General features: G+C 38.8%; 1 protein-coding gene across 6 annotated transcripts in view; it reads left to right on the top strand.

Moving 5' to 3' along the window:
• The window catches only part of LOC127860289 (FYVE and coiled-coil domain-containing protein 1-like), a 63,973-nt gene that overhangs the window by 29,453 nt on the left and 22,293 nt on the right, over positions 1-12,227 (top strand). For all 6 annotated transcript variants that reach the window (XM_052398280.1, XM_052398281.1, XM_052398282.1 and 3 more), the window contains 4 exons: positions 7,188-7,306; positions 7,795-7,933; positions 9,332-9,405; positions 10,025-10,215. In XM_052398280.1, the coding sequence (XP_052254240.1) occupies positions 7,188-7,306; positions 7,795-7,933; positions 9,332-9,405; positions 10,025-10,215 (523 nt within the window). The remainder of the gene's footprint in view (positions 1-7,187; positions 7,307-7,794; positions 7,934-9,331; positions 9,406-10,024; positions 10,216-12,227) is intronic.

Below are 12,227 nucleotides of genomic sequence, written 5' to 3'. Positions count from 1 at the left end.
CTAGCCAAAATTGGTAACCAACCCTCAATATTCTTTCCGGATCAACCAGGTGTATACGTGTCTTTTACGGCTCTGAATTAAAATATTGTTTTTCACTTGGTTGATTGGGGTTTTGAATAGATAAATTGTGTTATTTATCTTTTTATTTCTCATTCGGATTAATTTGTGTGGATTTAATGGATTTTGTTTCATTTGTAAAAGGTAAGCCATGCTTGTTTTTATCGAACAATGGTTTATTTCTACCATGCTGGGTGTTTTCAGGCGCGAACGACCACGTGCAAAACGTGCTCTTCTAATACATTGCTAGAACGTGCAAAGCATGTTCTTCTAATGTGTTACGAGATCGTGCAAAGCGTGTTCTTCTATTGACAGATTGTTTATCATTTGCCATTGTGTGCAATAATGATTTTAACGTTCCGTATGACAATCTAATTGATCGTCATTTTATTTTTCATCTGTTTTGAATTAAACTTTTGTTTAATTTATGATCTACGGCAGTATTATTATAATTTTCATTATGGTCAAATAATGATTTTATGTGCCGTATGATAATCTGGTCTGTGACCAGTTTATGGTTGAATATGCTTTGCTCTTGTTTTTCATATATTCGACTACATGATGGTCGCAGAAACAAGAGTGGATAAATACCCGGTGACTTCGCAGATCATGGATGATAGTTGCAGTATCAGTCACCGGGTATCGGGCACGATTGCTAAGTCTCTTAGACAGTCGGTCAACATCAGACCATATGGCGACACCCGTCAGCCGGTCTTTGCCCGATGGCATTGGTCAAGGACATCGACCAATGCCGGACCATTTGGCATCCGCCATACGGTCATTATCCGGTGACAACACTGGTCATGATATGACCGGTACGTCACCGGGGACGTTGATCACGGACCATTGATCGACGTCTGACCGGCCGGTCCGGTCACCGGTCATGTCACCGGTCCGGTCCGGTCATTGATCACCGGTCCGGTCACCGGTCCGGTCCGGTCACCGGTCCGGTCCGGTCACCGGTCATGTCACCGGTCCGGTCACCGGTCCAGTCCGGTCACCGGTCCGGTCCGGTCACCGGTCCGGTCATTGATCACCGGTCCGGTCCGGTCACCGGTCCGGTCCGGTCACCGGTCATGTCACCGGTCCGGTCACCGGTCCGGTCCGGTCACCGGTCCGGTCCGGTCACCGGTCCGGTCATTGATCACCGGTCCGGTCACCGGTCATGTCACCGGTCCGGTCACCGGTCATGTCACCGGTCCGGTCACCGGTCATGTCACCGGTCCGGTCCGGTCACCGGTCATGTCACCGGTCCGGTCATGTCACCGGTCCGGTCATGTCAACGGTCCGGTCCGGTCACCGGTCCGGTCATTGATCACCGCTCCGGTCACCGGTCAACAGTCATCAGTTAGGCCTGCCACCGATAACACCAGTCACCGGTCAAGAAGAAGAACTCGGTCTTCTTCATTGAATTATTCTCCTATTCTTCGTTGAATACATCGTCTTCATCAAGGATTAGACATCGGACACGCTCTTCTTCGTCGAGCAGTTCTCATCGTCGCGGCTCTCGTAAGCGATCACGTCGTCACTCACGGAGACGTTATTCTAGAAGATCTCGGTCTCATCGCAGCCGATCCACATCTCGGCCGATCCAGATCTCGACATCGCAGGAAACGAGGACGTCGTCAACCTTCACGTAGACATCAGCGGACTGCATTGAGCACCACTGGATATTTATCGAACATACCTCTCCTTCATTGAGCAGTTCTCGGCGTTGATACGCTCGTAAGCGATCATGTCAATGCTCACGGAGACAATATTGTAGAAGACAATATTTCCAGCGTAGCCGAACAATATTTCGGCATCGAAGTTATATGGATGTCGCCACTTCTCACGTAGGCGTTAATGAACCTACTGGTCATATCGACGTTCTCCATTTTATTCCTTTAGGAATATCATGTCTCCATTCCACGTGTGATGGTTCTTCTTATGGCATCCACACATGTTGCAGTCACCGAGCCGTAGTTGTATACGAACACTAGTTCGTTTAACATTCAGGCTTCGGGATAAGCTGTTCTTTTCTCCACTACGACTACAAGGACACTTATGCCTATTAATACTGATAATCTACCGTTGTTTTCCGGTTAACATTATCAGATGACTTCGTGGATGGTCATTCTTCTGCACCAGATATTTCCATTCTGACGCAGTTATATTATACCGGTCCCGATCACCGGACATCGGTCACCATTCATCGGTCATATCACCGATCACTGATCACCGGTCAGAATAAGTGATGTCTCATCGCCATCGGATTGGATTTTTTTGGCATGATCTTCTTTTCCGAGCAGTGCTTGACATTGATAACAGACCATTTGGATTCCACCATTTTTTCGGTCTTTAACTGGTAACGTCACCGGTCATATTATGACTGGTCCGTTCACCGGGCTACAGTTACCGGTCATTGACCGGTCCGGTTCGGTCACCACTTACCAATTACCGGTATTCCACTGTGTTTTCATCGGTCAATTTTTAGTATCACGGGTATCGTCTACATTACATAGTTGTATACCCCTGGCTATGATTGTATTGAATACTATATTTTATGGATTCAACAATCTACATGACTTTTTGTGTTTTTCAATACTGATTTTCTACTGGCGACGGTCACCAAATCATGCTATATCTGTTATTTGTACTTCTATCTCAACCGGCTACATGCAGACTACTGGTCTTGCAGATAGATCGGCTGAAGTGGGCTCGGAGATTAGCATTGAGGTCGAACATTACTATTTGACCTCTATTAATTTATGTTCGAGACCCGAAGGATGAATTGTTTTAACCGCCTTTACCTGTCGGCTACAGACTTTGCAGTCAGTGTCACGGAACAGTTGGGACACATTAATGACGCTAGCAGGATTAGCAAGACGACATTTGTATCGACTTCTGCTTTTCTATTGCTCCTACGGCAGTGCATATTTTCAAGCTACTGGAATCAACAAGAGTTCTGATACATAGGATTGCCTATCAGATTGACCGCATAGCGGCTACAGTCTTGTAGATGGCTTAGGACCTATTGAACTCAGATCTTAGATCCTAGGATCTGGAGGGACCTCATCTTAAAGTTATTCTTCTATTACACTTCTGGCCATAACAGGCCGTCTTCCTATAACTGGTCGTATTCCTTTCGGAATTCGTCCAGGTTAGAAGTCTTGAAGTAAATGGATTAATCAAGTCAGAATTTAAGACTTCCATGCATTCTACCGGCAAGCGTGGACCCGCTTAAGGTTACCCCTAGGGTTTTCACCTTTTTCTGCCATCACACCTCCGATTCCGGAGGTACCACTATCAATCATATTTCCGTACTTCGCAAATCGATGACTTCGCGACCTGTATTATCCAGGATTTTAAAGGCGCCTGTTATTGGTTCAAGAAGAGGCTATATTCTGTAGATAGGTCATTAACTTATAAGTGTTAAACACTGTCCTATTCTACCAATTTTCAAGTGTGTTTGGAGTGGGAAAGTTCGGCTTGCCGTGGTTTCTTTGCCCACCCATCCTTGACAAATGGTTCCGGTCACCGGTCGGTATTTACCGGTCCGGTCACCGGTCCTTCTGCTGAGACGTCTTTTCTTACGTCCGTTTCAGCTTTATTTTTAAGATAATTGTATTAATCTCGGGATTATTTAATGACACAGATTTCCATCTTTTTGTCATTATTTACCACTATTCAGTGGTGTCTAGACTAGAAGATTATCTTGGCAAGAATATAGTTTATTCTACCACAACCTTCCTTACATCTTATACAGATGTGAGCAGATAAGGTTATGGACGATCACATAGAACAACGTATCTTGATTTTCTCAATTATGTGGTATCCTAACGAATATCACCTGCACATATACATCTTGAAAAGCAAAAATTCTTTTTAGCTGTTTTTCATTTACAACACATTTTCACGATTCCTTTGTGATGGTTTCAACTATCACACATCGGTCGTGGTTTACTTACAGACACGGAGGTGATCATATTATCACTCCTTGTAACTGGAAATTAGGAACTTATTCGTTCTTTGCAAGAACAACAAATTTTCTCTATCGTCTTTCTCATACCAGTTCGTCTCAACGCCCTGTTGGACCTTTTGTCCTGCAGTTCTTTCTTTCGAATTATTTTTCCGTTGGGTTCAATAATGTTCTCGCGCATGCGCGCCGGTGAAGTTGCAGACGAGTTGCATGGTGTACATAGTATATCAAAGAATGTTGTTTATCATCAAACGCTAGTTATTAGCGTTATGCGATCGTATATCGCAGTGTATACCGGTATGCTGAACAACGTCAACAATGCAGTTCACAGAAATCGATCCAGCAGGGTGTGCGATTGTTATACATTCGTCCATTGACATAAACTGGAATATCTTGCCTTCTTGGTGAGTTTTTGCAATAACTGAGTTTTTGCCATAATTTCATGAAATATACGTAATGAACCATGGGATTATGGTTCTACGACCTTTTAAGTCTCCTGTACAATTATTTTCAGGAAACTTCTTCACAGGTCAAATATCATATCTCACTGAGACATATTTTTACTGATCCAAACATGTGCCACTTCATGTCTGGCCATTAATAACTTTTAGTTATCTCTACAGAAGAACGTTTTTCTGTTAGAGTTTCAATCCTTGTTACTTGTGCAAGGATAATTCCATCAGAACTGTATAAAAGTTCTATGGAAATTCATTTTTTTTTTTTACTGGGTAATTGAGAGCATAGTTATTACCTTAATCACTCTGCTAGATACATAGAGGTTTTTCTCATCTTTTTCTTGATGATAAGAAATTTGTTCTTTCTTCATCAAAGGATAGAGATTATGCTCTCGTATACCTTGTTTTGTGTAAGTCATCGCAACTCTGTGCTGTCTTACCTATTTTGGAACTGATCCAAACTATGGAACGTCAACACTATGTTTTTCGTTCCTTTACCTTCTTAAGCGGTTTTGACTTGTGTAACATGTTGGGATGCTTAATGAGCTCCCTATGAACCTTTTTCATCAGGCTTATTAACAGTTCCAATATAATTTTAAGACGGTTTTCCTTCTTATTATGGCTTTTACCATACGGAGAAGTGAAATTCATGCTTTTTCTGTTGAATACGACCAATTCCAGTTGGATCTATTGTCGTTTTCACTTTGTTGTGTCAGCCAGGATTCCTTGCTTAATATCAAGTCCTCTATATGGCTTCTACCTTCAAGTTTCCAAGTTTTCTTAAACTGGTAGTCATGAAGATGAGGATAAACTTCTTTGGGCAATCAGGGCTTTGAAGTTCTATCTCAGCAGTGTTAGTCAGAAGTCCATTCGAGGTTCTCAAAGACACTCTTCATTTCCCCCCCCCAAAAAAAAAAAAAGGGGGGGGGAGATGTGTCTGCGGCTTCTATTTCTCGGGGTTAGACCTCGACTAAGGAAAGTTAATCTTATCCTATCTAAGGATTCATTCCATTTTAGGATCTGACCGCATGAATTAAGAGCTCTGTCTGTTTTGTGGGCATATATTAATCACGCCCCACTTTTTGACGTGCTCTAAGCTGTTTACTGGAGGAATCCGACCACCTTGTCATCTTTTTATCTTCGTTTTCTGAAGTGCCAACAATACAATTTGTATACGTTTGGGCTTGTTGTGGTTTCACTAACGGTAGTGTCTTCTTTACGACATAGACATATTACTCTGTCCGAGAAGTCATAATTAATACCGTTTTAACGAAGATTACTTGATATCATTAGCTGATAACCCTGTGTATGGGTTCTACTGTGTTGGGAAAATATATACGAACCTTCCCACCGCAGCTGCAAAATCAGCATACGATAACAGGTCAGTATTTATGACATTAAAACAAATTTTTTAAATAAAATTCATTTTAATTATTAAATACTTACCTGTTATCGGTAAGTCCCACCTCCCACCCCGCTATTCGATTAATATTTTTGTATATATATTGAAAGAATATTGAGGGTTGGTTACCGATTTTTGGCTAGGTTGCATTGCACTATGTTTAACCTGGCCTGTATTACGGTATTGAGGTGGCGGATTCCCAGTTAAAATTCCGGATGAGTTATTTCCCCTTGGAAAGTATAAGCATACGATAACAGGTAAGTATTTAATAATTAAAATGAATTTTATTTAAAAAATTTGTTTTAAAATAAATTTTTTCCACAGTCAGTGGACGGTGTGTCATGCGAAAGAATTCAAGAGTTGAAAGGTTGAAATGGCCATAAATGATAATGGAATAATAATTCTAAAAAATCGCCATAAATAAGCTTCTATGGTTTTGGTGAAGACAGCATGCAAAATATTCTGTGTCAATGCAGCATGTGGGGGTATACGTCACGTCATTGACAAAGCTCTAGTTTAATTTGAAATGATAGCTTGTATAAGCACTACTTAAAGAAAAGATTGCTGATAAAGACTAGATATGATTGGTTAACTATTGGTCTCTTAACTTACACAGATTGTCTGCAACCAAAGATTATAATTGCAGCAATACTTAAGCAAAATCAGACAGGCCAGAATAATTTAAGAAATTACTCTTTGTGCCAAAAAAAGGACATTATTCTGGAGATTTTTCATCCAATATAGTACATTATTTTAACATAACATTTTATGTGCTGTCAAATACAGGCAATTTCAAGCAGATACACCATATTTTACATTGATGTTTCAGTGCAAACTTTGCTGGATTTGTGTTTGCCATATTATAAATCATAGTTTTGTCCTGACAAGCACTCTTTTATTATCTGGGTTTCCTGCATTTTCAAGTTTATACATTTATTTTGTACCTTTTGACATGGCATGCTTATTCTTTATCTCTGCAAGTACTTATATTAGCACTTTGGGCCATCATGGGTCATTGTTCAATGACTATAATCTTTTGAGTTACGATTGATCTCTTGTTGAATGACTATAATCATTTGAGTCATGATTGCTCTCTTGTTGAATGACTATAATCATTTGAGTTACGATTGATCTCTTGTTGAATGACTACCGGTATAATCATTTGAGTTAGGATTGATCTCTTGTTGAATGACTATAATCATTTGATTCACGATTGCTCTCTTGTTGAATGACTATAATCATTTGAGTCATGATTGCTCTCTTGTTGAATGACTATAATCATACAAATTTATGTCATATGCCCTGTCTATAGACCACGATGGATACTGAGAAGTCTCGCGCTGAACTTCAACTACAAGAGAAAGATGATGTGATCGCACAGCTGAAGGCAGACCTTGAAGAACTGAAGAAGAAGCTCATCAAGCTTATCAGGTAGACATGGCATTACCAAGCAATGTGACTAATGTAGTTATGGTAACAAGCAATGTAACTCCACGCATTACAATGGACTGATGCTGTTTTGTCTGTAAGATATTTTATGAAAATAATGTTACTGTGAGATGTGTTACTTAGCTTTTTTGTTTTAAAGGTATTTTGTATTTTTTAAAATCTTTTTTCTCTTAAATGCTAAGGAAATGGTACTTAGTATAATGAAAGAAAGACATAAATATTTGCCTTCCTTTTAATTTTGTAAGAAATTTCAGCTGTTCTTTTCAGGGATATAATTGCATTTGTTGAATTGTTGCTGGATATTTTCTGTTACTTTGGTGAGAATGCAAGGTTAAGAGTTCTTCATAGACTAAGGCATATTTTTTTTTGTAGAACAGCAATTATTAGGTCCAGAAGTATAATATCTAAATTATCATTATATTTAATTAAATATTTAAATAGATTTAATTAAATTTCAACCACTTGTTTAGGGACAAAGACTCCCTGTGGCAGAAGACGGACCGTCTCTCATTCCAGCAGAGACTACAGGCCTCAGAGAAGTGGATGGATGACAGCAAGGTGACTAACTGTCTGCAGTGTCATGCTGAGTTCTCCTTCACACTGAGAAAGGTATGAGAAGCTGACTGGGTGAATGTATTGGAATATCAAGTGACTGGTACCAGTCCATTTTGAGGTTGTGAATGTATTGGAATATCAAATGATTGGTACCAATCCATTTTGAGGTGGTGAATGTATTGAAACAACAAATGATTGGTACCAATTCATTTTTAGGTTGTGTATGTATTGGAATATCAAGTGAACTGGTATTAGTCCTTTGTGAGGCGGTGTATGTATTGGGATATCACGTGAGTGGTACCAGTCTTTTGTAAAGTGTCTACTTCAGCCAGTACAGATATTTAAATAAAACTTTGTGGTCATCGTCTTTATAATAAGTCACTGACAAACAAACAAAAAAAGTTTCCAGCCTTTAAGCATGATAATGCCCACTTTTGTACTTAAAAAAGTCGATTAAAGGTTTGCATGGTATTTGAAATTCATTTGAAAGTTTACATGCAACAAGTACATATTCAATTGAAACTTTATACATGTCAATGGAATCATCATGTGAGGTCACTGACCAACTCCCACAACCCTGAGCTTAGCAAATTATGCTCCTTAATATACATTTTCACAAAGGAAGTTCAAGAAAGCCTTTGCATACAAAAACTTCTATCTCTATCTGAAATGCAGACCTAGTATGAGGTTGGATTTGGGGCCTGTTTGGTCAATGTATGGCCACTGTTGCTAAAAAAAGGTGAACAGTTTGGGCTTAATAACTTCAGTTACAATGGAGATATTGTGCTGGACTTTGGTGTGTAGGAACCATAGGTTAAAGGCTGATCTATTGATAGATTGCATTTTGGGCCATCTGGGTCAAGGTCACTGATTCTTAAAAAATATAAAGAGTTTTTTCTCAATAACTTTTGTTTTAATGGATGAATTGTGTGCATAGCTTACATGCAGACCTTGCAGAAGTGGCCCCTTGGGTCAATGGTTACTTAAAATAGAAAAATGGTTTCCCCTAAATAACTTAAGTTTGGATGGAGAGGTTGGGTTGTAATGTTGTGGGTAGATAGCTTTTATGCAAACATTGCTTCAAACTTAATTGAATTCCACTAAATGAAATGCTTAATAGTTGAAAATCTAGTTTCTTGAACTTGTCTCATTTCTTGTTTTAATTTATAAATTTTCAGCTTTAAGTTTACGTGTGCTAGATAACTTAAATAGATGTGTCTGTGTGGTCATTGTATCAGATGACTGGCAGAAAATGTGCATTACCGGTATTCCATCATAGTGGAAAACAACATTAAGCGTGCTTTCTTGGATCTGCACTTGTTCTAATTGAGAAACATCTGTAACAACTATTATTTATACTTTGTATACAATTTCTAAACTGCTTATAGTCCTTGACCATTTCTTCTATTACACTTTTAATGAAAACACACATCCATTCATTCTTGTTTTCAGCACCACTGTCGGCTGTGTGGTCGCATATTCTGCCATAACTGCAGCAGTCAATATGTCTACACTGCGTCTAGCAGGTGAGATGTTATGCATTGCTTATTTAGCTATTTTTATTAAACACTAAAGTTATTTATGTTAAAAATGGTTTGCCCTTGGGGTTGGTCTATAGTTAGGGTTATGGTGAGACATAACTGTGTTGCTTTTGCAATGACATTTTTGGTCTAAATTCTTTTTATATGTTCATGTTAATACTAATTGGTAATTTTGAACTGGTAAATTGAAGAACAATGTCTTTATGTTGTTGTTTTTTCACAAATTTAAGCTTGGGTTTATTGAGTCAGCATTTGCTTAAATAAGTAAATAAAACGGAACACTCAAGTTTTTGTTTTACTAACATTGTAGTTTAGTAACCAATTGGAATTTTTTTTTTAATTAAAAAAGTACTGCCTGCATCTGTACTATTATACATGAACACCACTTCCAGTAAGGTGGTCATGGCGTAGCAGATATGTTGTCCGCCTAGCGACCAAAATTCACAGGTTTTTGATCCCTACTCACTGAGCATTTTTAAGATTTCCCCCAAAGACACCATGACCATGTACTGGTTCTACATAGGAAAATACTTAAGAGTGTTTGTTTAAGATTAAGGCTTTTCATGTAATCAAGCTAAATTAAATAGGTTACAACTTCTTGCAGCAAGAAGTCTAGAGCATGCAGTGACTGTTTTGACCACTACCAGTCACTGTTACAAGATGAGGCAGCCCAGCACATGGAGGGAGATGAGGACATGGATGCCAGCCAGCAGTTGCCAAGGAGACAGGTGCCTGGGCAGGCAAACCTCGGTCCGGGGATGAGCCACAGTGTGAACTCCTCAGTGGCATCGCTAGGTATATGTTTTGAATTTCCATTCTAGGCTTTTGTATATAAGCCTTGTTCTGAAAAAATTGGGCTAAAAGCATGTGAGTCTGTTCAATAAAAGACAACTCTTTTTGCCTACACTGGATTTTTGTTTAGAAAAGACATTCTTTACACACAATTTCTATACAAAATGAAGCGTCTACCCTGATAAGCCTGTGCAGACTGCACTTGCTAATCTGAGATGAAACTCTTAGCACATTTATAAGGCTTGGTTTTCCAAGAAGAAGGCCCATGTATACAATGTATGTTAATGTTTACCATGTATGAGAATAATGTCAGCCTGCAATTGCTGAGGATATTATATCCATGAAAGGCATAGTCCACCTTTTTGAATGACATTGTTTTGTATACATTTTTAGATCAACTCTTTACCAAATAGTCCAGGCTTTACATCTCCTTTAAATGTCATGTGTAGTAGATAGTGTACATGCATACCTTGCAAACAAACTTAAATAAAATCTTAACTAAATAAGTTGAAAAATAGCTGAAAAATAGTTTCTTGGCATGATCACATTTCTTGTTTTACTGTAAAACCATTTAATTTTGTGTGGTACGAATTTTCGTGGATTTCGTTGGTCAGCTGAACCACGAATTCAAGTACTAATGATTTTATATACATTTTTAATCCGAAATCGGTTATTTCCGAATGTCATTTCCGATTTTTGATTGAGATATTCTAGATAATACAATATGTTGTTTTCTTGATAAGTGTTTTGGTAATGATAAATTTTAAATCAAGCACAATATTTAAACTGTACATCAACGATTGTTCTCTTTTACGTGACGTCGTCAAATTAACAGTTTACATATTTATCACATACGTCAATAAGTGTCAATTCAAGTTAAAGAGACGTAATGGTTTTCACACGTGTATTTTGGGGACCTTATTACTCAAATGTTACTACTGGGGAACCGCTTGCGATGAGAATTGCAAATATTGTCAAAACAACATTGATGGCAATTAGCGAGTTGGGACACACAAGTGCGCCGCTTTATGGCTCTTATTGAATATAATCAGCAACACTGTCATGCTTCAGTGAATATCATCCTCAAGTCTTGCTGTCTACACAGATAAGCAGATTATGCTTCGTTATTACTCTGCTTGTTTTAAAAAAAGTTTAATTATTTTGACGGTCAGTCTTCCCCGAAAATTTGAAATCCACGAAATTAAGTGTCAACAAATTAGTTTTTAACCAGGTTTTCCGAAGGAAAAAACTGGTTATTAGATTGGCGAATGCGGGCGGGCTGGCTGGCTGGCTGGCGGGCTGGCGGAATAAGCTTGTCCGGGCCATAACTATGTCGTTCATTGTCAGATTTTAAATCATTTGGCACATTTGTTCACCATCATTGGACGGTGTGTCGCGCGAAATAATTACGTCGATATCTCCAAGGTCAAGGTCACACTTTGAGTTCAAAGGTCAAAAATGGCCATAAATGAGCTTGTCCGAGCCATAACTATGTCGTTCATCGTCAGATTTTAAAATCATTTGGCACATTTGTTCACCATCATTGGACGGTGTGTCGCGCCAAATAATTACGTCGATATCTCCAAGGTCAAGGTCACACTTTGAGTTCAAAGGTCAAAAATGGCCATAAATGAGCTTGTCCTGGCCATAACTATGTCATTCATTGTGAGATTTTAAAATCATTTGGCACATTTGTTCACCATCATGGGACGGTGTGTCCCACGAAAGAATCACGTCAATATCTCCAATGTCAAGGTCGCCACGACTAAAAATAGATTTAAAAAAAAAAAAAACTTACAAAGGGGGTTAATTTTTTTTGGTCATTTCAAAAGTTCAGTTTGAGTTTTCTCCCTTTATCAGATTTTTTTTTCACAATGAAAACCTGGTTTTGTGACAATTTTGTCCCTTGTTTTGTTATTAAACCACGAAATTTCATACCGACGAATTTCTATACATTTACAGTATTAATTTTGTTTGAATCAGCGTTTCGTTTTATTTTCCATATGACTTTTACA

The sequence above is a fragment of the Dreissena polymorpha genome, chromosome 15, assembly GCF_020536995.1.
Source record: "Dreissena polymorpha isolate Duluth1 chromosome 15, UMN_Dpol_1.0, whole genome shotgun sequence".
In the NCBI taxonomy this organism is placed as follows: domain Eukaryota; kingdom Metazoa; phylum Mollusca; class Bivalvia; order Myida; family Dreissenidae; genus Dreissena; species Dreissena polymorpha.
Note: the sequence above shows the minus strand (reverse complement) of the source record. Positions and strands in the feature narration are given on the sequence as shown.